This window comes from Coloeus monedula (assembly GCF_965178545.1).
Source record: "Coloeus monedula genome assembly, chromosome: 4".
In the NCBI taxonomy this organism is placed as follows: domain Eukaryota; kingdom Metazoa; phylum Chordata; class Aves; order Passeriformes; family Corvidae; genus Coloeus; species Coloeus monedula.
In genome coordinates, this window is record NC_138784.1 from 26,846,582 (window position 1) to 26,871,823 (window position 25,242).

General features: G+C 42.4%; 1 protein-coding gene across 4 annotated transcripts in view; it reads right to left on the reverse strand.

Annotated features, from left to right (window-relative positions):
• Positions 1-9,438: 9,438 nt before the first annotated feature.
• TCF20 (transcription factor 20) overlaps positions 9,439-25,242 on the reverse strand; it is a 133,736-nt gene continuing 117,932 nt past the window's right edge. For 3 of the 4 annotated variants that reach the window (XM_082280225.1, XM_082280222.1, XM_082280223.1), the window contains 3 exons: positions 19,068-19,117; positions 15,966-16,093; positions 9,439-11,440 (listed from right to left, as the gene is read on the reverse strand). In XM_082280225.1, coding sequence (XP_082136351.1) covers positions 16,010-16,093; positions 19,068-19,117 — 134 coding nt within the window. In that variant the 3' untranslated portion in view covers positions 9,439-11,440; positions 15,966-16,009. The remainder of the gene's footprint in view (positions 11,441-15,965; positions 16,094-19,067; positions 19,118-25,242) is intronic. The other variant, XM_082280224.1, reaches the window with a different exon arrangement.

The following is a 25,242-nucleotide window of genomic DNA, read 5'->3' on the forward strand; positions in this document are numbered from 1 at the left end:
TCTGATGGCAGAACAGCAAGCTCCTTCACATAACCAGCTTCCCCACCTGCAGAGAAGCAACAGCTTCCTAAACCTGCTGAATCCCAGGTTCCCTGGGAATGGCTGTGTGGCCTGGCACCTGCAGCTCAGAATGAGGTGTCCCTGAGCACCAGCAACATGCAGGGCTGACCTAGCCATGAAAAAGGAATGCTTTTGAGGTAATAACACTTTAAAACTTTATGTTGGGTTGCTTAAAGAACCATAAAAACCTGAAAGTTTTCAAAGCCATGTCACAGATGGAGATGACAAACCTTAGATCTCCTATGGACTGAACACAGGCACTGTGTATGTGAGTTAATGCCCTTCTGCAGCTCCTTTCTCACTTGCGTTACTCCAGGATAAAACATATTGGCTCATATCCAGGAAGAGGGAAAGGCCTAATAAAAATCTTCCATTCCTTTATTTACTTAATTACGCTGTACTCCTATTTCAAAATCAAAACCTTTTGATTTGTGTTCACTGTGTTTTGAACTAAGGCCTAATATGTGGGATAACCTTTGCATTCAGAATTAAAAATCAACAACTATTTCTAATGCTACCTGTTTTCCTGGGCAGGTCTTTTGATAGTGAAGGGCATCTCCTGTGCTGACAGCTTTGTGGCACAAGGATCCCACCACCTGCATGCACCTGTGGGAACAGAATCCACATGGGTCCCTACAAGCATGCCTTGCTGCTTGTGCTGCTGGAGGGAACAGCAGTAGAGGGAAAAGCTGCCAGCACCAGCCAAGCTGATGTCCGTGGTCTCTGCTGTGAGTGTGAGGGCTGTCACTGATCTCGCTGTCTTCTCCTGACTGGTTGCTCTGGGAAAGTGGCTTCAGACTCTCAAGTCAGAGGTGCCCCCTCTCAGTGTCACAGAGCACAGGAATTTTCAGCTGGAAGCACAATGGGAAAGGAAAGGCTGCAGATCACACAATAAGCCAACTAACAACCACCAAATTTGCCACCAAAGAGCATCCAGCGTGCAAATGAATTTGCGCCTCTCATTTGCTGCTGAGAGCCGATGAAAACAAGCGTCAAGCCCTCTCTCTCCACAGGGGCAGCAGGCGGGCAGCAGGGCTGCCATCCCTGCCAGAAAGCTGTAAAAGCCTCCTCTGAGAAACTCATCTTCTGCCTCATCTGCTCTGACTCCGCCCTACAGATTACAAACCATGGTTTCTCGTAAGCCGCAAAATCAGGAGGGGCAGGCAAAAACTTGTGTGAAACCCCGCTATACTTTCCCATGAGTGGTGGAGCAGCCACAGGGCTCAGCGAGAGGAGGGCAAGGGCTTTGTGTCATCCTTCAGCTGCTACGGACGGCCTTTGGCCGGTTCCCGGCTCCTCACCCTCTGTCCCCAGGGAAGTAGCGCACGGGTTTTGCTGGAGTACGAATTCAGAGCCTAAAGGTGGCAGCACCAGACAGCCCTCGGGACCGTGTCCGCAGCTCTGGGCCGGCCAGGAGGCCGGCAAGGACAGAACCAGCGGGGCTGGGAGGCGGCAGCGATTGAGGAGTGGGCAGGGAGGCAGAGAGGGGTGCGGAAAGCTCGGGGCTGTGAGAAGGAAAGGTGAACTCCACACCCAACAGGCCAGGGTGAATTTTGCACCGCATAGGATTAGGGGAGGGGGCATGGGACCTGCGGTTTCTACACAAGGCTGAGATGGTTCACCGGCCTGAGGGGCGCCCATGCCGGCAGGGATGGAAAGCCACCGCCGCCTGACATGCTCCGCGATGTGTGCATGGCCTGGGGCTTCGCTCCTGCTTCCCTCAAGCAGGCTAGGCTTGGCTGGAGTCAGGATGAAGGCCTCTGGTCTTCACCTGAATGTCAGGTTTGTGGGAAAGTAGGAAAAAAGCAAGCAGGGAACTAGCAGGGAATTCCAATTAGAAGAAGTAAAGCTTTGAAGCCTCTAGTCTTTGAGGCTCTGGTAGCTCTTTCCCAAAGACTTCAGAATGCAGGCAGTGATCTACACTCTCCTGTCCTCCTGGCTGCGGAGGGAGGGATTGAGCCACAGCTCCCTGCAGGGACTGGATCCAGAATAAACACCCACTGCTTCCCCAACTCCCCAAGCTACTCTGGACAGCTGCACCAAAGCCCTGCAGGTGTGCTGGACTTTGGGATTAAAACCACTGCTAAATATTTTCAGGGATTCATGCAGCCTGACTGTCCTAACGTGTCACACCACCATTAACTGCTGATTTTATAGGCAGGATGGACTCAGATTCTTCTCCAAATGGTGCAGCAACAGGGCAAGAAGCAAGTCACAAGCTGCAGCAATCAGAACTGTGACTAGATAAAAGAATTGCTACTCCAAGAGAACAGCTTAGCACAGGAACGGGGTCCCAGAGATGGTGTGGAGTCTCCACCCTGAAGGTTTTCAAAACCTGACTATCCAAAGCCTTGAAGAAGCCTGGTATAGTCTGAGGCTGACCTTCACAAAGCCATCAGGTTGGACCAGAAACCTTGAGAGGTGCCTTCCAGTCTGTTCCATACCAGGATTTCCAGAGAACTTTAAAACGTGAACGTGGATGACAAGTAAAAATTACATGTCCTTTTTGTAATTGTCACAGCTGCTAGATGGAATTCCTGATCACAGACACAATTTGAATTCTTTGATCTAGAGCAGGTATACCTTTGCAAACAGTGCAAAAGATTCCCCCAGTTTTGGAAAAGACAAAATCCAAAGTTTTAACAGTGGAATAAATGTTCTGATTCTATAAAAGAGAAAAAAAAACAAGAGAGAAAGAAAGAGAGAGAGGCAGAATTTCAGGACTGCAGACCTGACTGGATGATTAGGATATGTGATAGGCCAAGAATCCAACTGGAGAAGTTGCTGGAGTGTAACAGCACTGCAATAGACGCTGGATACCAAGGCAGTAACCTCTGCATGAGCTTGGACGTGCTGGGGAGTTCTGTGCTGCCTGGGGGACAGAGAGCAGCTACAGATACCCTTGATCCCATGTCAGGGTGAGAGGGAGGGCTCCTGCTTGGGCTAAAACTCCAAGATAGAACCGCCGAGTTACACCAGGACAAATTATGACTAACAGGTTGAGTTACCTGCAAGCAACACAGACATGCAATATCCAGATTACCTGTAAGTAATGTGCAAGATGGAGAAATGCAATGACAGTCTTACAGATACCCACAATCAATGGAAAAGAGAATGGAAGTGTCTCCGCTTGTTCACACTGTTATGAACCCTCATGTGCTCTTTGAATCAGAGTGCCACAAACCTGTTCAGAATGACTGGAGATTCTTGTCTGCCCTGACGATTGCAACAGGCTGCAGCAGAAATCAAGCTCAAACACTTGCTGTCAGCTGAGGCAGAAGTGAAAACAAAGTGGGAATACAGGAGTTGCCATGTTGTGTGGCCGTGAGAAGCTCATTTCAAGGGCCAGCACTTCGGAAATTGTGGCCTGAAGGTAGAAAGCCTGCTTACTCCACATAAGGGTTTTGTTGTTTCATGTACACTGCCTGTTTGTGAGAGACACAGTGCCTTGTGGGACACTTTGAATTGTGACATTTTAGTTGCTGAAGTGCCCCCTGAACTCGTGACAGACCTTAGCTGTAGTTTTTACTGCTCTCACCCAACATCTGGTCATGCAACATGCAAGCTGATCAATGAACATTTTTCTCCACTACTGAACCCTTGTACTTGTGTATTTCCAGACAAATGTATAGACTTACAAATCAAAAAGCTAAGTACATATGTACTTAAAAACCACAAATTGGTATATCCTTAATGCACCTAGTGAAGAAAAGGGGAGGCCAAGGGGCTGTGGCAAACAGACACAAAAAGGCTGTTCAGGCAAGCCCCAGACTTGTCTTTCCTCATGCATTGTAAGGAATAAGAAGTTAAGAAGTTATTCCACCAGGCCCTGCATTGCACACTTAGCTGCAGACTGGGAAAGGTTGTTTAGGTTTTTGATCAGCTATTCCTAAAGTCCAAGTAACTCCAATAAATGCTAACAATAAGGGGAAAATCTCATTGTCTCTTGGCAGAAATGGTAAATAAAAAAATGGTTGCACAGACTTCTGGCATCTGTGTCAAGTAGCTCCTTCAAAGAGGTCAAATGAAACCCTAGAAAATGAGTATCAGCTGTTGTATTCCAGTTTCTGTGGCATGCTACTGACTGGAGGTAGAAAACCAAGATGAGGCATTTATGAAGAGAGACCAACCAAGCCCAGTGACTTAGCCAACGTTCCCCCTGGAAGCACAACAGAGACTATCCGTATTTGGAACAATCATTTGGATGCAAAAAGGGTGGTTTTTTTACATTAAAGGGTGGATTTCAGGGCCTGTTGCTGTGTAGTCTAATAAATGGCAGAGAATAGATTTGGTATGGTACCTACCTGGACAGTTCTTCCAGAACTCACACACACGCAGCTGCCCACAGAAAAGGTCATCAGCAACAGCCACCTCCTCCAGTGAGGCCCTCAAGTGCCTTTCCAATGGTCTCAAGTCTTCTCTCATGCCATAGCATTCCATGGAAGGAACCTCAGGAAAAAATCTTCCCCAACTTCTACTGACCTGTTATTTCTCCATTACTCTTTCACATGATTAGGCCGCTCGTAAAAGGTTTTCTCAGGTCTCCTTATTTTCAAGAGGACCTTTGGATCATAAAACACCAGGGCTCAGCTCAGGGGTGAATCCATCCAACACGGGTGGTGGGCAGTGTTTGAGGCCAATGGGCCATGGTCCAAAGCAGAATTAGTCCCAGTTACTGGCATTCTTACAGTCCCTCTTGCTCATTATTAGTGTTCCTACTACTAAGCTGTACATCTTCTGACCCATTAATCTTCTAGACTGCAACAATTCTGCGCAGTTAAAAAGATGCACCTTCTTTCCCTAGTCTGAAGCAGCAGACCACAAACTTGGTGTCTGCTAAGTCCATCTTTCATTTGTCATAAGGGATTTGTACACTTCTGCTGTAACAGCATCTTTTCCAAGTCTTTTGTGTTCCTGTGGCAACACGATGCTGCTGGTTTTAGTAAAAACGAGCGGTGCAGCTGGAGTCGGCCATGAGGACTGCAACCCTCAATGTCCTCTTTAAGGCTGCAAATGCCCACTTCCAACTCACAGTTCTGGAAACTTTCTTCTCCTGGCACATTTTCCTGTCATGTAAAGCCAAGAATGTTTCCCACTTGGAGCAGAATCAAACACAACCCTGGAAATCTGCTTAGACACTACAAAATTGGGCCGTTCTGTATGGCCTCTGCTTTTGGTAGCTGGAAAAGTCTCCATCAGCAGTATTACAGAAGCTTGGCTTATTTTCTTGCAGAGTGGAGCTCTTTGGTTTCATTCCCAAATGGGCACTTGTATTTTTGCCATCTATCACCTGTACAGGTAGTGATTTCTCCTCAGAAGTTTCAGCCACAGCAGGACACCAGGTGAACAGAGAGACTGCAACATCCACTTTATAACAGTGACCTTCTCATCCTGGTTTCCAAAGCAGCAAAGTATTACAAAACCCAGGAGTTTTACGTCCTTGTTGTGCTTATACACACAGTGCTTTCTTGCCTCTTTGAAATCCATTGCCACCTGGCAATTCTGACTTTCATAGTAGAACACTAATTTGTCCACTTTTCTGCGTGTCTTCCAACTACCGTGAGATCTGTCTTATGTACAAGGTACCTCAAGGTGATAAAAAAGTCCACAAGAAGTAGATATTGTTATGCCCCATAATCCAGGTTGCTGTAATTCCAACAGCCTCCAAAGTAATGTCCTCAAAATAATCTACAATTTTAAGACTCTAATAATTCCATTTGTCTTCTGAGAGGGAACCCAGTTCAGGTGGGCAAGAACTTGGGTGAAAGCCCAATTAAGTTTTTGTCATACAAATGCTGTGAAGTGTACAGACTTCCATTTTTAAATAAAACCATGAAAAGTGGTGACGTTTCTTTGATGAACTGGCTTCAGCTCATAAGACTCTCGCTATACAATGCAGATTTATCCTTGCACCACCATTTTTATTTTTCATGTAAGCACCTCGCAGCTCTTTCCCCAACATTTTCTCTGCCATTCTTTGCTGCTCCCCACTAAAAGATGTGGCACTGAAAATAAGCAATTTCAACAAAACTCAGAAAACCATTGCCATGCTGTATCTCAAAGCCAGGGAGCACCAACTACCAAGCCTAATGTGAACTCCAAGTTTGGCTGTCAGCAGGGGTAGCTACAACCCAAAGGCCCCTAATGCGATGCAGGTGGTATTTGCAGGTAACCTGGCTCCGCTCACCTTCAGCAGAACATGCAAGCAAGTTTTATCATGCAGAGGAGAACACATCAGTCTGACTCCTGATCCCCAGCTAGAGTGGAACGTTTCTTTCACAGGGGGTTTGCTATGAGCTAGAAGACTATTTTTCTTTTTCGAATTATTTGGATAGCAAGTAAGTCTCTCTGGGGCTGCTAAGAAATATCAGCATTTCTAAAGATGGCCAGGTAAGGTCAGAACCTTGAAACCGCAGTGTTAAAACTGAGTTAAGCAATAAATTGCAAGAAACCTCTGGAGGACGAAGAGGGAAGAGAAGCAGTCTCAGCTCTCCATATTGCCCTGTGGAAGAAGCCAGCAAACAAACAATACTTTCCTTCCAGTTCAGGCTCCCTTCTGTAAACACACTAACTAGGACATGGGTTCCACTTAAGAAATTAAATCCTACAAAAAGATTCTGTAAGCAGCACCCTCTTCACTTTCCAACTAGATGACAGAGTAAACCTTTTGGATCCCACCAGAAGTACAGATGGAGCAAACAATTAAACAATCACAAGTAGGGACAATGACAGCTGACCTTTTTCACTGACCTTTGCACTCTAAGGAAAAACATCAGTCTCTCCTTCAGAGCTTTACATAATAATTTCTGGCTGAATAGCACAGGTCAGGTGGGGAGCTCGGTGCACAATATCCCTATGGAGCCAATTTTTCAGTGATGTGCATTAGTTAAGCTCTCTAAGTAGCTATGCCAGGAGAAAGTACCAGTGTTACTGGTCTCCCACAATTTTCTAATAATTACTTTTGTCCTCTACATTTATTGACTAAATTCTCTGACTCATAATATGCTGCTAGAGTTCCATCCTAAAATAACCTCAGAAACCCAAAAAACTAAGCCCAAACCTAAACATGTTTGTTAGAAATATTTCACAGCCATACAAGAATCTCGTCCTGTTTCACAACAGGGATTTCTAACCCAAAGCTAAGATTGCAACTACTCTTTCAGCATCTCCTAGCAAAGTCAGTAAAACCACGTCTTTGTGTTTTCTAGATCTGTAACTGAACCTGGACCACCTGTACTCTCTTCTTTTTCACATAACTTTTAATCATTTAAAAAAAAATCCAGAGCAGTGGTGAATTATTCATCCTCAACCATATAGATACCCTGTTCCACTTCCAAAAGTAGGATATTTACACTTAATTTTCTACATTTTGAGATAGAGGACTGCTTCTTTCAGTCATTCTGGTAAGTCAGGGACTAGATCAGACAAACCAATGCTGTGTCCCTCTACTGAATATTTCTACCATGTCCAGGACACCCAGTGCACTCAGGACAGCAGAGGTAATTCCTGATGTAATAACACAGTTAACAGGCTGATAATTTAGAAAGTTTATATCCAAGTCAGCCCCCAAATGTTCCCCCTGTAACTGTGCCAGTTTAATGTATTATCTTTCCTAACATATTTTTATGTACATTACTGCACATTAAATAGTCAAAATACCAAAGCTGCCATTCAACTGCCCATATCTCAACAAACTTCTGGTTTTTTAAATGCATGTCCACCAAAAATGTATTTCTTCAGCTTGCCATTAGCTACACTCCATGAACTAGATGTGCACCATTCTTCAGCAGATGCTGCACCCTGAACCCCTGAATGTTTTTTATTTCAATACTATTAAACATCACCAGTTTGTCTCGCTCTAAGCAATTCAAAAGGTTCAAGAATGTCACAACCCCAAGTAAAATTCCCTCTCATACCTCCGTGGTACAGATTAGTGAGGTTGACCACTGCCTTCTGCAGTGGCAGCTGAGATGGCTTTCTCCTGTGCTGCATGATCCACAGTGATCTGTGCCTTGGATTTCCAAGCATGGATTTCACATGCAATAAATACATGACAAATGTATCGATGGGCAGCTCCTGGTATCAAGATCTGCTCTGTATGTATCCCAGGCCTCCACCAGCTGCAGGACTCTCTTTGTCCTTATCATATCAACAAACATCCTTATCATGATGGATCCATTGCATATCCTTGATGGGAAAACATCTTTTCTTTTGACCCTGCTCAGCAGCGCTGACTCACACTGGTTAGCCTGGAAATGCTGCTAAACGATCACATTCAATTGCCAGCACATTGGTGTCTCTTTCAAGAGATCCCGATGAGAGTCAGACAGCATGAAGAAACACTTTGAAAATGAGCTGCCTTATCCAAACTCTCGTTAGTTCATTCCTCATCCAAACAGGTAATTCCCAAGTGGGTGCCAGACCACTCATTCTCATCTATACACAGTCTCTTTTAAGGTTCTGCTGCAGGTCATTGCTGCTCCACAAATTCTAAATTAGCCAAGACTTTCAAACTTTTTTCCAGTTTGGGGTATCCACGATGTCAAGCTGTTAATTGCTTTTGCAGGATGGAGCAGGTAAATGTTTTGTACAACAGCTTTCAAAATCCACTCAGCACTTTGCATTTTCTCAGCCAAAAGAAATTTTTACTTCCAACAGGATTTTATGAGTCTTCTGTATCATTTCCAAGTTCTCCCAGGAAGCCACTACACATTGTTTAAGTTCCTCCTGGCTCGGTTTTAGAATCACGACAACTCTGGTTTCTGTAAAGCCTTTACCACCAAGCACAATCCCCCTCTACTGGAGAGCACCCCCTCACCGCTGACCACAGCACTGGGAGGGTTAAGCCACAGCTGAGTTGCAGGATTTTAAGCATTTCCCACTGAGAAATACTTCCCGTGAAGTCGACTGTGGTACCATTTCTTTATTTGCCCTAAACAACGCCCACTACTTTCCAACCACAGTGCAGAAGGAAATATTGAATCTCCATACTTGCCACAAGCTCCCACATGGAACACCTCCAAGGCTCCCTCCCAGCTACCCAAAAACCTTCTGCCTCTGCTGTGACACCACCCTGAAGAGCCAAAAGTGAAAGTGTCAAATTCAGCAGTTCCAGCACACACTGTTCTGCTGTCACAGTGCTACAGACAAAGTTGACTCTTCACCAACATAAAAATCAATGCAAAACCAGTAACTTTTTCTTTTTTTTTTTAGAACAGGTAGAATAGAACAGACACTGTGAAAAAAAGAAACATTTTTATTCAGTTGAAAAGAAGTCATTTACTCAATCACATTAACTATGCTAAAAATGACTTTTTTCTGACTACACCAGCAGTTAAATATTTTCAGCACCAATTCATGACACATTAGTGACATTTATCACAACAGGTCTATTTCTTAATGTAAAGGACATACTAACTTCAGTAGCTGCTACTGGGAAAGGAGTAAGCAGAAGTCTGCCCTTTCTTTCCAAATATTTATGAGTGAGAGTAGCAACTTCTAGAAATAAATAACTGCCAAATTATCTCCCAAATCTTTAAATCGATCTTTTAAAAATAGAGTTAAAATAGATATCTTAATATGAGCTATCATAGATTTTATTTTTATGTGCTGAATACTCCAAAATGTGAGTAGCTGAGCAAGCATCCAGTACATAACTTTTAAAATAGTTCTTCCCTCCCCACAATATCAACCCCATTTTTCGTATCCATGTCATGCCGGTTAGATCCCTATCTCTAGTGACTTCCCAGTAAACACCACGCTGTTTGATATCTCTAGGATGTGCTACCATCCTATGAGTGAAAGAAGTCAGTGACCCGGTGAAATACCACCAACTCACACGAACAGAAAATTCATCCAGTCATTGGCTCGTTAACTCTGAACATCAAACAAATCCTAAGCTTTAGTTTTTCAAAGCCTTTGTGGTCTTCCTCTTGCTGGGCCAGTTCAGAAGGTCATCACTGAAGGCAGAACCGATGAAGGCAAAGAAACCAAAAAGCAGCAGATAGTACTGTCTCTGTCCTTTTAAACAAATCAAGTTCGCACAAAACAAAAGGAGACAAGGTTAAAATGAAGTTTATTAGTTTTTTTGGTTTTTTTTAAGCTTTTTTTATATAAAACTGTTTGTGAAACAGCTATTTTTATTCCCATGGCAGAGTGACCCCTGAAAGATGCACTAACCCCTTTCTTAAGGCCTTAACAAGAAAAAAATATGATTTTTTTTGTTGTTCCTTAAACCCAAATGTTTTAAAATTACATAATTTACCAAAAAAAAAAAAAAAAGAAAGAAAAAAAGAAAAAAAAAGAACAACCCCAAAGAACCATATAGTGTAGGCTGTTACACTGACATTCCCTCTTCCTTTCTTAGGAAAAGCAAAATCATAAAATGAAAAATAAAAACCAAGTGGATTTACTCCAATCAGTTTGAAGATACACTGACTCCACCAACATTCAGACTTCCTTCCGTTCCTCAATCTGGCAGGTAAACCAGGTCTTCCTCTCTCCTGCCTTCCAAACTGAAGGCAGCTTCTTGGAATGATCTAGGGGTCACATTGTTGCCACACAGGGCAGATACTCCCTTCCCCTGTGTGGTACAGTTGTTCCCACACCAACAAGGTGTATGGGACCTAGCAAGCAGCAGCCACCTCTTATCTCATGAGTCTCACGACCCAAGAGTCTGTAGATGTTGGTCAAGCTTACACTGTTAATAGTGTTTCTCAAAAATGGAAACCTCCCTACCCCTCAGACACAAGTACTGTCACCCCATCACCTGCAACCATCCAAGCCTTCCTCCCATACCTTTCAAACAATTTCTCAGTATTTTATTTGCCTTCTAAAATTGAATTTCATCAGATATTGTGAGAAAGAAAGCAAGAGGAACAGAGACAAGTCCTATTTGGAGTACTCCCAGTTTTGCTCTTCTTTCCCACAAAATGTTAGGCTCCACATGCCTTGCTTTAATTTTGAATTTAATATTTACTTTAGCTATAGGTTTCTTTTTTAATTTATATGGGGTTTTTAAAATTTTAATCAAAAGCATCAAAAGGGATATAGCGCACCTTTCATTTAAAACAAAGTCTTTCAAGACTAAAAAATAGATCTTTATATATATATATATTTATCCCTCCCTCTTTAATTCCCCCCACCTGTTTCCTTTTTCCCCCTCCCCTCCCCACTGTCACTATGGAGATTGTGTCCATGGAAACAGCTGGTTCAGACTCCTTGGTCAGATTCTGTGATGTCATCAGTCTTGAGTGTGATGTAAGAATTTATGAAGGAAGTGCTGGCATTGGCAGGCACGTCGAGAGGGGGCATGGCTGCACAGTGGGAGAGATTCCATTCAGTCACGAATGTCCACCGCTTTTTATCTCAACAGCCTAACCTGAAAAACAAAGTCAAAATAATATTGGAATGGTTCCTTCCCTCCGTCTGCAAACAGGTCTCTCAGGCTTTGGACAAACCCATTCAGCAGCCTACCACAGCAGCAACACCAAGAGCTCTTTAGCTTTGTGGACTGAAAATGAATATACACAACGCTGAGTAGTTCATAAAAGATAATCCACGTGATAAAAAGTCTTAGTTCAACAACCAGCAAAAAATAAATTAAATAAGCCCAGTTCTGGAGGAAGTCTGGGATGACAGGATGATCCATATCACAATGGCACTCTTACAGAACTTCTACCTTCAGCAGCCAGGCAGGATCTCACTCACTTCAAGTCCACTCCTCACAATAACCACGAGAATGGGAAACAGAGGGGCCAAACACATCCCAACATGGTGACAGCTCCTGGGATGCTGTGAGGGACTGCACCCAAATGTTTTCCTACAGGTCACACTACTACCATCCAACAGTGGTTTCCAGTGAATATGCAGCAGATAGTCAAACTTACTGTATCTTTGATACTTGCAGTATCAAAATTACTGCAGTCCAGCCACAGGATCAACATTTGGGAAATGGCCAGATTTCACCAGCTAAAGGTAAAGCTGTGGTTTAACTAATTGGAGGGCAGGTGATATTTCTTTCTACTGCTTTTTTGATCTAATTGTCATATTATGGTGGTAGAGACAGTTCATGGAAGGTCTAAGCTTGTGATGTCTTCCAAGACAAATGTGGACATGTCCAAGTACTTGGCACATGTTCCCCCTGTCCAGAAATTCTCTGAAGTGAGAAAATGAACTTCAGGAGTCTGCTAAGTTGATGGAGGCTCAGTTTAAAAGAGAAACTACAAAGTTAAAATTTAATTTCTCTAGGTTATGGTTCTCATTCTTAATCTGCACAGAGAGAAAGCAAAGCTTGAAATAATGTATTCCTTTCTTCCCTTCTCCCATAACACAAGTGAGCCCAGCAGCAATTTATTTATTTAGTAAGGTTACTTTCTTTGATATGACTTAGATAAATCCCTTCCTACCAGCTAGTGAGCTTGGGAAAAGGAAAAAAACTTGCAACATAAGTGATACATATGGAAAGCAGTTAAGGGAATGAGAGGTGTGCCTGGGAGCAAAGTAACACCCATGTTCGTTCATAGCTGGCAATTAAACTCCAGGAACCCTAACTAAGTGTGATACAGAAGTCAATGCTGCTCTGATCATCAGCTCACCAACTAGATTACATCCCAGCAAGCCCAACTCTTGGCTGCAAATCTCCCCCATCCAGGGGTGCCAGGCTGAGAGTAAGTAAAGAGTCAGGCGAGTACGCACAAAAACCAGACGGGCAATGCCATGGAGCTCCAGCTGAAGAGGAAAGGGGGAGGTTCCTAGAGAGTTCAGGCAGCTGCCCTTTGTGGTTTCATTACTGTGCAACTGCGAGCCCTCGCTGAAGGAGTGTCAAGGCCGTGTTGCTGTCTCTGGCTCTTGTACAACTGCAGCTTGCCCATGCCTGGAACTGGTCCAGAGCATTAGGCACTGGCTCAGGGAAGAAACAAGCTCAACACACTGAGAGAGAGTCCTGCCTCGTTCCTGGACAAGATCCAGAGCACCAGACTCGCTCTCACAGTCACTCTCCAAATCTGGACTTGATCCAAATGTTCTGGAGGCAACTGGCTCAGGGAGAGAGAAGCAACAAAGACAGAATACACTGACTTGCCTGGATGTTATTCAACATGCAGGATTTTTCTTAAATTGCTAGGCCTAGGAGTGAACCAGGACTAGAACAGCCCAATAATCTCACAATTGAGTATCCATTGAATCTTACACTAAGATCTTCTGTATCTTCTGCCCAGCAGAAGGGCAGTTCCAGTACTACCTGGACTGCTACAGAATTTCCCTAAAGTTCTTTAATTACCACAGTAATACAACAAAAAATATTAATTTTTTGTTATACTTGGATCTTTTAGATTTGCATGGTTTTTGTTTTGGAGTGCAAAATCAGGCTGGAGAACTTAATTTTTAAGACATTCTGAACATCAAAACGGGGTGGCTAAATAGGACTTCCTGTTAAGAACTACTTGAGGCAAAAGTGGATTTGGAAAGAAATGATACCTTAGAGAGATGTCTAGAGCATACAGTGAATACAGAGCAGAGATTCCACAGCCTTCAACGTCTTAAGTCAATACATTCCTATGATATATAAAAAAAGAGCTAGCACTGGAAAATAATGCAGAGAACAAAGTTGTGTAAAGGTCTCTGGGACACAGTAATGTTCACCAGTACCTTAAAGGAATGGCCCAAAAATCACCAGACTTCCCTAGCATTAAACAGCCGTAAGAGGCACCTTGGCTGTGGGACTTGCATCCTGCTTTAGAAGCGTTCTGAATTACATTGACTGTTACACTTTAAGGAAAAGAGAAAAGATTAAAGGAATCCCAGTGACCTTTACCATGGAAGGAGAAAGCTACTCAAACACTGAATACTGTTAAATACTGTTTGCATGGTAACTGTTAAAACAACACTCCAAAGCCAAGAACGAATGCTATTAAAAACGAAAAATCACAGAACACAGCAGAGCTAAACCAAGTCAGCAGTCAGTCTACAAAAAGTGTTTATATGGGACACTACCTGTCTTCTGCTACTGCACTAAAACCGCACAATTTTCCAATTAATCTCTCATCCTTCACACAAAACACCATTAGAAGCACTTCACAACTACTTTACTTGAAAAACAGGAAAGATTTTAAGGTAGGGGAGGTGCCAGGGAAGCAAGGGAACAGCAGTGAGGGAAGGGGATTATCATCAGCAGCTCCAAGAACTGACATGAAAGAGCAACTTCACCTGCATGATTGGAAGTAAAAGACAGAGAAGCAACTAGCTTGAGTAAGAAATGCAACTGAGTAGTTGTCTTGGGGTGACTTTATGATGTATATCCCATACCGCTGCCCTAAGCCCAGAAATTAATTTTGTGCCTTTCTATGCCTTTAAACTGAGCCTGAGAAGAGAAAAAAAACCCGACCAAAACTTTCAAAGCAGTTTTGCAGTTTGTTTTCATGTTTCAAGGACACACAGAGATACATATAAAACTCTCTGCGTTCTGCAGCGGCGAGAGGAGCGTGAGGAAGTACCCGGCTTGCTTTCTTTCCAGCCAGCTTTCGGCTTTCTTTTTCTCTGGAGAGAGATGGAGAGTTGAACTTTGTTTTCCTGGGACTCCGATTTTTTCCCTTCTTCTCTGCTGGATGGTTTCAACATCAGAATACATCGGGAGGAATTTCCACTGAGGCCTTGGCCCTGGAAGTGGGCCCACCACCCCGTCCCAGCTCCAGAGGGGAAGAGAGACACTACGGAAGGACTCTGAAATTTTCCCAGGTTTCTCTCAGCAGAGCAAGAGGTTTTATTATTTGGCATTAGTATCCTTTTCCTGTGTATTTGTCAAATAAATAGTTTTTATCTCTTTCACTTTCCTTCGAGGAAAATTCTTTTTTCCTGAACCTGGTGGGGGAGGGCTGGTTGTAACCTGCCTTTTATCAGAGGATGTATTTCCAAATTTGCCCAAACCAGCACAGTAGTGAAATGAAGGCAAGAGACCTTCTTGGGCTGCAGCTTCATGGCAAGGGTGCCAACAAGTATTAATTTGAAACCAACACTTATTTCATTTTAATCCACCCTGTTGCCTTTGAACTGCAATGCACTTGCAATTGAGTAAGAAACAAATCCCAACCTCATCCCATTCCTTGGGTGCTAAGTCCCACCTCAGCACTACTCCATCCTTGTGCCAATGTATTTTCCCAGCCACATGCTGAACCAGGTTAGGAAAATGACCTGGCTCTGATGCTGACATGACAAAAAGCTATTTCAGACAAACTGAATTCCCCACCAAGTTCACACATGGCTGTATGAATGCTGGGCCTACACAACAGAGGAGGCATGAAGGAAGTGCAGTGAGGAACTTGGGGCACATTACAAAGTTATGAAATTGTGACCACTTCTGGATACACTTCTACCTTCTATGCCCCATGTCTGTTTGCAAAATAGAGGAAAAAGCTGGGCTAAAAGAAACACAGTGGGCTTCTGCTAAGACTAATTTACTTATCCAGGTATCTATCTACGTTTCCAGAAAACAGGGGAATCCTAGATTACAATAATCCTGAACTCACCAATATTATTAATTACTGCTTATATATAGAATTTGATGAATTTATTTATACAGAAGCTTACTATTAACTACCCTGAGACTCACAGAAAAAACACTTCAGATCATTATGGATGTGATACAAAAGGAGATTTCTGCCACTGGTTTAGCTGAGAGAATAATCAGGCAGTTGTAACAGCTAACAAGCTTTGCCTTTCACTGCTTAACAAAAAGAACTGCTGCAGAAATACAAAAAACTGAACAGGATGGTAGCAGAGAAAAAAAAAATACTACAAATTTTCTGATTGTACACAAAAGCACCTTGATTTCTCACAGAAATGGGGAAGGCACTAGATGTAAGGAGCCACAGAAGGCAGCAGGTGGAAACTGGAAATTCTCCCCAACTCACCTGTGCTTGCTTTTATATCCATTCCCAGGAGTACACTTCCCCCCTCACCCCCGCTCCGACTGCTCTGTGCTGAGGCTGCCTTTCACCATCTTGTTCTGCAAGGAGGGAAGAGAGCAAGGAAGGAGGGGCTGACGAACCAGCAAGCCAAACAGAGGAGGAAAAAGAAAATGAGGGAGAAACAGAAGACAGGGGTAGGGAAAGTGAACATACAGAGAGTGAGTGAGAGAGAGAGAGAGAGAGAAAAAGAGAAGTCAGTATCGAAACCAGAAATAGATTTTTCAGACAGAGTTTTCCCCAAGACAAAAGCAGATAATTCCACAAAAGTAAAGAGTTTGAGATATGAAAGCCTGGTTAATTTTAAGAAACACAGAATTTAACACAAAAAGGTAGAACAAGCTGAGAAGTACCACTTCAAAATTGTCTGAACAGATGGCTTAAGACAAACTAAGATGGCTGAGCCACCAAAAGGTGAGGTATCCCATCCCCTTTATAGCTGCTCCACAGCTCAGCATCCTCATTGGGTGTGTTGCAACCTCACTTACTGTGATGCAGACAGAGCTGGTTAGATCTGTGAGAGGAACCTTTCAGAAGATTATTAGTTTTCAGACAGCATTTTCCCTGTGATAAAAGCTGATATTTTGCATAAGTAGCACATTCAGGACATGGATGGTTGAAGCATCAATCCTGACAGAAGGAAATGGAAAAGCTCACTGGGGAGCACATGGAAAGGCAGGACCAGTCCCTCTGGACTTAGCTTGCTTATGCCTTAAGTGTCAAGCACAGTTAATGAGGCAAGAAGCACCTTTGCTCTCCAGGAGCCACTTACTGTGATGAAGTGTATTTACCGGTGTGAGGCACGGACTGCCAAAGGGTAAGAGGCCCTGTACTGGGGGACGTACTGCTGGAGATTTATAAAGTTAGCTCTTCCACCCATTAGCTACAGAACAGCACAGTGAGCTATGAGACAGTCACTAATTTGCTAATAGTGCTAAGCTGGTGTTACCTAAAAGCATCGCTTTCAACCGACTAATTTAAAGTCTTTCTTCCTCTCAGTTGCTCATACTCATATCATGCAAAAAATTGATACAATTTTTTCTCCAATCATTCTAGAGCAATGGTTTTCAGCCTTCCTGTTCCTGCATTGTCACTGACTGGAATTCCCCTTTCCAGCCACTACAATGGAAGGAGCAGAGTGAGCCTATATTCTGCCCTGCAGAAGGATTTGGAACAAACTGGCAGTGATTAGTGAAACACATGGTGAGGCAGAGAAAGAAAGCAAAGCAAACTCTGCTTGGCTTCAAACAAATTATTTGTGTCTTTACTAAGCAAAAGTCAACAAACTTCAGTGTCAAAGAAACGCTGCTGGTGTTGAATTTCTGTTTTCGACGTAACGAAGAAAGTGATCTGCAGTGGGATAGTTCTGAACAGGATTCAAAATTTTATTGCCCCATGAAGAACCTTTATGAACTTAATTGGTAGTTTTCCCCCTCCATCCCCCAACACTACTTCAGAAATCCATGTGCTTCTCAGAATTTTCTCTGGAAGGCTGGATTCTTTGTCTGAATCTAAACCAGTTACTTCCTTTCATGGTTTGAGCACATCACTACAAGTGTTCACATACAGCAGCAGTGACCCAAGCCATCTACGTAACACTATGTTTCCCCAGAATGCAACAGGCAGTAAAAATAAAACAGCCTTTAAATACATAACTTTCTGTCATGGTTTAACCCCAGCTGACAACTAAGTACCAGGAAGAAAATAACCATCCCATCTGAAACCAAGACATGCCCCAATTATCTTTAGTCAAGTATCCAAAGTTGAGCAGAGGGTGGCACTTAGGCAGTTACATTCCACAGTAAGGGGAGCTCATCCTTCCCGTTTTTGTTTGGCAAGATCTGTAAGTTCTTGTAGCATTAATGCATTACTTTAAGCTTGCTGTACATTGTCAACATTATTCCACAGTTGTGCAGAACAATTTATTTTCTTTTTTATGATGAAAAGTAGGCTAATTCTTTGGATAAGAGCCTGAATGTGCACTGAATCTTCCAGCGCATTTAAAATACGTGTGTATAAATACATCATTTTGTGGTAGAACATCCAGAAGGGAACGTGAGGCTAATTCCTGTATGTTTACAAAAGACAGATTAAGAATAATCTGTGAAGACCACCAGATGTCAGTCTAATGCTAGGCAGGGATCTGCAGACAAGAACTAGATGGAGACTAATCCCTGCTAGAAAGCAACACAATTCTTCCCTATTATAATTTCCTTTTCAGTACAAGCTATCCAAACTCTTACACAATTCCTGTTGTATTCAACTGGCAACAAGAACTGTTGTTTTTCTGGATACTTTCTGAGCATTTAGAACTGGAAGACTGGTATCCACAACCTCTCAGGGATGTATCGTCCCTTGAGGGCTGGGAGGGGTATTCCCAGCACTGTATTCTATTACTTATGGCTACAAGAGAGTATGTATTGTCTACCTTGTCTCCTCTTTCCATACAGACAGCTCTTTGCACCACTGTGTAGGCTCCGGGGACAATTAATTAAGGATGCCCAGGCCTTGGGCAGAAGCAGTGTAGGGGTCTTTTGATGAACCAAAGATGTACAGAAAAAACCCCACAGATCCACTGAAGGCTGAGTGGTTGGACTCAGTCCAGTTACTACTGGTAAACTAGAACGAGGTGTTTCCAAAAACCAGGAGAACTTTCCCATAAAGTCATTTTTCTTCTTCCTTGTATCCTCAGTAAATCCAAGGAGAAAACCCAACAGTTCAGTGCAACATTCAAACAGGACCAGGGAGCAACATACTGATTCTATCACAGAATTCAGGAAATGAAACTGAGCTTTCTGAAGAATCATCAAGGATCTAAAGAAGCACTGAGCAGATGGGACAAAAATTTTATCTTCTTAAACTCAGTATTCTTCTTGAGTTGATGTTTGCCCCCAGAATATACCACAAGCATATATCACAGAATAATTCAACTAAAAGCATCTCTGACCACAGACATTATCCAGGTATAAAATTCCTAATCCAAATTTAGAAACCAGAAGAGGGCAGCAAAAAAAACCCAACAGCTCTAATCCAGGAGAGGATTCTTACCTTGTGCTTGGGGCACCTCACTGAGAAATTCTCTTCGTTTAGTAAACAATCTAAAGGAAGAGAAGACAGCAATGTATTATTTTTTAAATGAAAACCAACTTGAATAATACATCATGTGTTAATCTTGCCTCACTGGTATATATTTTTCATTCAAAGATCTCTTACAGGAATACTTTGTTATTAGCAGGTTCATCCCTTCCACCCCCAAAGTTTTAGCAAACAAAATTACTGAACACTCCAAGTGACAATGCTGCCTGGATTAAGAAGCAACCCCGGTTTTCCGGGAATGCTCTGTATGCAGTAAGAATCACAACAGCAAGTCTACAAATCCTGTATCCCAACCCCCTTCAGCAATTCCAGCCTTCCTTGCTTTAGCTCAAGGAAGACAGACACATTCATCCAGTCTGAACAGACAATCCCTGCTTTTCACAGTACAAACACTGTCTTTCACCCTTACCCCAAGGCCCTGCCAGCATCAGGGGAAGAAAGGGTGTGTGTCTCTAGGTATGGGTATATACAGTGTATTTGCAATCCCAAATCCTAGAGATCAGTTTACACTGTGACACTATGTCTAATAATTAGGTCACTCATGCTGCTCTTAGATTTGCTTCCATGAATCTATGATCTAAAAGATGGTTTAGTTAATTATTTAAACCTATTATGTAAAGTGGGGCACCTATGTGGAACTGCTTATTTAGGAACAAATTAAGCAATACTGCCATTTCAAGAGCACTTATTTAGCAGCACTTCCGGAGTACGGATTGCTTCTCCTCTCCCAGACTACACCTCTAAGGGATGCAAGTCGGAAGCTCCTGGAACTTCAGCCATGGGAAAGAGCAGCACTCCCCTCAGAGCACTCAGCTGCCTCCCCTGGGCACCCTGAACTGCAGGGCCACCTCTCAGCCTGCCCAATGCCTGACATTGCTCTGTTCCAATTGCCTCTTGCATAGGAGACTGACCCAAGACCATCACCTCATCAGCAGGACCAAGCACCCATCACCACCTCAGCACAACTGACCAATGCTGCGGGAGAATTCAGTGAGGTGCTTATGACCCTCTGCCTGCTCCAACATACCCCAAGAGCTTGCAAGTAGAGAAGTGCAGTGGTAACTAAGATGTGCTAATTTAAAACGCTCTTAAGTATGTAGCATAACCACTGCTACCTGCTGTTTCAATCTGCTGGAAGAGTTTAGCAGACAGCAGGAGACTAGAACTAAAGCTTGAGGGAAAAGCTTTCTAGATACCCAAGCTTTGGCAGAGCATCCCCCTGCTACGGAATGCTTATGTTTCAACATGAATGCCTCTGGCCTGAATCAAAGGGGAACAGCATGCAATAGGCTAAGTTACTTGAGAGATTTTAGCAAAGGGGAGTAAAACCCTTAATCCTGCCACAGGTAATTTCAAATGCAGCATTAGCAAATCACAGGAAATAAATAAAATGTCTTCTCATTATAAGGGCAGGAATTGTACATTTAGACTACAGCATGAATTATCACTGCATAATATAGCAATCATCAAAAATATACAGAGCAATCATCAAAAACATACACAGTATGTTAGAACAGGATGGAGTTTTCTTCTTTCTTGGAAACCTAACATTGGTAATGAATGCAGTTCTTTAGCTAGTACATCAGAAAGGAAGATTGTACAAGGATCAGGAAGAAGTGCCAGAAACCTTGTACCCCACGCCTGATCCATGTATGGAGCTTGGTTTCTTACTACGGTCAGCATTTTTGTTGCAAATACTAACAGCAGATGCAATTAATTGCAATTTTTTTCATTTCTGTTAAAAGACTACTATGAAAAATATCATCAGCACACCGTAGAAAATCAGCTGAATACCAATAAGGCAGAAATTGTTCATCATTACAAAGCTGGCCTGGATTTTTGTTAGCAGTTCCAAGTATTTTATATAACAGATTACGATTTGTCATGAAGTCAGCAGACACAGAGCTATGATCAGCTCATTGTGGCAGAAAGGGAAAAGAATTGAGACTTGTCCTTGTTTCTACAGATTTTTCTCCATAAAGTAGTCAGGGAAAACCTAAAACACTTTTAATAGAAGCAATTATTCTTCTGTAAGCTTCATACTTTTGTCTCACCCTCTGTATTCTGCCTGTTACTCATCTTTAAATGACACTCGTGAAGACACAGGATTTCTACTCTCTGAAAATTCATTTTATTTTGCTGTTAATCTTTTCCTAATTTACAGTCAAAAATCTTCTGTAAGTGGAATGGCCTGCAATATACGTTGTAGGGAAAAGTGTGCTGCAACCATCAGGATCTGACTCCAGGTGGGGAAGAACAAGCAGAGGGAGAGGATATAAAATTTCAGAAAACAAAGATCCTGTTTCCATGGAGACATCCCTAGGACTAAGTTATCTTGAGACATCAGAGGCTCTTCATAAATTTGGACAGAGGAAAGCCAAATACAGACAATGTTAACCACAGTCACTTCCATACAAAAATTACTTAAGTGGCACTACTGATTGCAATTTTTATGTAAATGGGTAAGAAATGGTCAGCTCTCTTGCACCCTGTATTGCCAAAGATTATTTTCTATGAAAGGAGATTAAAAGACAGGCTGAATTAGGCTATATAAAAGCATCCATATGTACAAACTGGCAACTTGTGAAGCCACGTGCCTTGCACAGCACTCAATTAGCAACAGCGGGGCAAAGCCTAGCTCCTCGCCAGGGTGGGATTGGACATCGCCCATCAGTGCAGAAGCCAGAGCCCAGGTCACACCCCGGGGCTGCCTTCAGTGCTGCAAGGAACTGAAGCTGTTTGACATATTCCAGCCTCCAGCCCTTTCCCAAAAACGTACTGCCTTTCACATGAGGCACAGTAATGGACAGGGGACTGGCTTCTAATCCACACAGATGCAAAGGCAGAAATGCTTCAGCTCACACTGCCAACTGCTTCGGAATACAACATGGGTACTTCATCTCAACTAAGGCATGGTCACTACCAGGAATTCAGACAAACACCAAGTGTGTGTGACTCAACATACCCTAAAAAAACACTCTAGCAAGTGTTTTCTGTTTGGCTTTATTTTGTTTAGATACAAAACCAGTCATACATATTCCAAAACCCTGAAAGCCATGGTAAATGTTAACACAAACTTCTGAGGATTAAGAACAGATCTGTGACAGATTCTAAATAAAGCAAGGTGGCACCATCGTTCAAAGCAGGATGGTTGACTTCAAAATGGAACTACCACTGAGCTCAAGGAAGCTGAGAAGCACCTGTACAGTTTCACTACAGAAAGACACTAGAACTGCAAAACCAATAAAAAGGGTTTATAGGCAGACAGCAGGCTGAGCAAAGAGAAAATAATGTTGATTTGTTTCTCAAGGAAGCCTACGCTTTCTGCTTGGGCATAAATGAAAATCAGGTCTTATGCCATATAGCTTCCTTATTTCTTTTACACAGATTTATTGGAAGAGTGTCTATAGATTAAGACAGCTTGATTACACCCAGAGATAAAACCAACTGCAAACAAGGTCTTTTACTGTCACATCATCAGGCTGAAATTTTGAATGCTGAGAATCTACTTCAAGCTGGGGCTCTTTTATTTGTTTTGGTTGAAAACTTCAGCTAAAGCAGCCCAACGATTTCCTTAAAACTCTTTCTTGGAAAAGTGTTATTCTGCCCATGTTAAACATCCCAGGAATTTTTCTCTGAAAAGCTCTACAATATCCTGATTTTCAGTAGGACTGGGATTTTAGCTAAGGCACGCCCTTGCCAGCTACCACGAAACCTGCAAATATAACTCCTTGAGAGATGATATGGGGATTTTCATGTGCACATCCTCAGAAGAGGCTTCTTAGATTTTAGGAGCTAGGTACTTTTAAAAATTCCATGAAATATACTTCTGCTTGGGGGTGAGCAGGCCTTTCCTGTAAATGAACCTCTGCCCTCAGATTCAGCCACCAGACCCAAAAGCAGTGAAGCTGTCAGGGGACATTTCTAAGGCTCAAGCAACCCAAAAGAAGAAAGTGACCATTTCAAAACTGCAAAATGGGAAGCACTAGTCCAGCAGGCAGAAGTGAAAACAGTACTGAGAAAGGTAAGCAAGATAAAGAATGGAGGCTAGCAGGAGGAAGACCAGTGCTACTTGAAGTCAGGAGCAGGGAATTAAGGATGAGTGCCAGCAGGAGGCTAAGACTAAGAACTGATTGGAATAAGGCATAGAAAGGTGAAACAAAGAATATAAAGGACAACATATGAGAACAAACCAGGACTAGCGGGGTGAGGTGTGACAAGGAGCAAGAAAGGAGAGGAGGAGGTGAAGTAAGAGCAGAGAGAAAGAAGCCAGAGTGAGAGCTATAAAACTGGACAAAGGAAAAGTCAGAAAGAGCTAGGAGGAATTAGGTTTTACAAAGAGACTGAAATAAGAAATTTGTAAAGAGAAGCCTGAGACCAACTAGATAAAAGGCCTGTGACTGGTATGAGAAGCCAGAGTGGAGAACATATCAGACAGGTGAAGAAACAGATAGGAAAATGTATTAAAAAAAGAGATACCCAATGAAGTCTTTTGTTCTCACTCAACCATACTCTTCCTGGAGTGAAACCAGAGACTCACCAGTCTTACCAACTCCTCCGCTATTTTTTAAATATGTTTGTGAAACTCACAGTCCAAGTATCCCATCTCCATGCAGCTCTTGCAGTTTATTACTGCTGTATTACTCAAAGGAGGGAAATTAGCTTGGAATTGTGCACTCCGACAGATGGCCACATGACAACGTGATGTCTCATAACAAAATTAAAAGAAAATGAAGTAAGCATAGCCTTGGAACTTGAACACAAAAAGCTACTCTAAAAAAATTCACAGGTTGCAAAGTCAAGACAAAAGTGAAAAAAAGCCAAATTTAATCTAGCCCAGTTCTACATATTATATAGTAGACATATTATGTCTAAAATGGACTAAATAGTATGATTATATCCTCGTTTTTGTACATGGCGCTGCCTCTTCCATGCATGACACAGAACTGCTCTTGGGAATCAGTCATGATTGTTCAGTATATTTCTCATTTTGGAGGATCCTACATTTGCTGAAGTGGAGTAGAGTTACTATATCTGAAGAAAAAGGATAGTATCTGAATTTTTATATATGTATTTAGAACCCAGAAAATGCTACATACTGCATCTAGTAAAACAAGAATTTAAATTAAGCCCACAAACTACTGGGGACATTCACTATAATTTATTTTGGTTTTTTTATGGTATTGAAAAAGGCAGGTCACAAACCAGAAACAAATACATACTAAACACAAGATGAATAAGAAACTGATTGATGATTGCACATCTCAAGCACACTGCACAGAACCAAGTTTATTAATGTTCTTGAAAATCGCCGGCATGACAGAGATGAACATCATAGAAAATTTCCCAGTTCTACTTTCAGAACCAAGAAGGAATCATTTGCAGTAAGTATGACACAAATCCAGCAAGGACAACACATGTTCATGAATGAGTACCCTTCCATCCTACAGGCTGAGGTAGGGCCTTATGGAAAGAGATACCAGCCTTTAATTAGGTGATTATTATCTTATAAGATACATTCATAAAAGACCAAAATTACACTTACATGGACACCCTTACTTCTGGTATTCTTTTGAGTATGCGATTTTTGCAACCTAAATAATCTTTCATGTAAAGTCAAGGATTCCTGTTAGTAGTACTGTGGTACTACTAGTAGTATTCCACTGCAATATTCATTTAGTAAGAACATTCCTATTAGAATAAAATGCAGATCTCCAACAGGGTGGGACTTTACAGTGAGAGGTGCAAAGCAGTCATTCAGAAATGGGTATTCGTACTTCAAATACTCTAACATTTGGAAAATGGCAGAAAATGGGTGGTGAACAAGTGGGTTGCTGTGGAATAACAAACAGGAAGCTTGCAATTATTTGCCAGGCAAGGGTTGTAATCTTGAATCCCTTCCTGCTTGTTATCAGACGAAGTCTTGTATGACACGAGAAGTGAGTTACAGGGAACTGGAATAGTGGGGTATTATTTACTTTGATGTTGGATTTTTTTAATCCAAGAATCAAGTTTATCTCCATGAAAAACTGTCACTATTGCACAAAACCCACCAAACTCACAAGCCCAGCTCATAGCTGGAAATAGTATCATCCAAACAATTAGCTTGTCTAATGATTAAAATTAG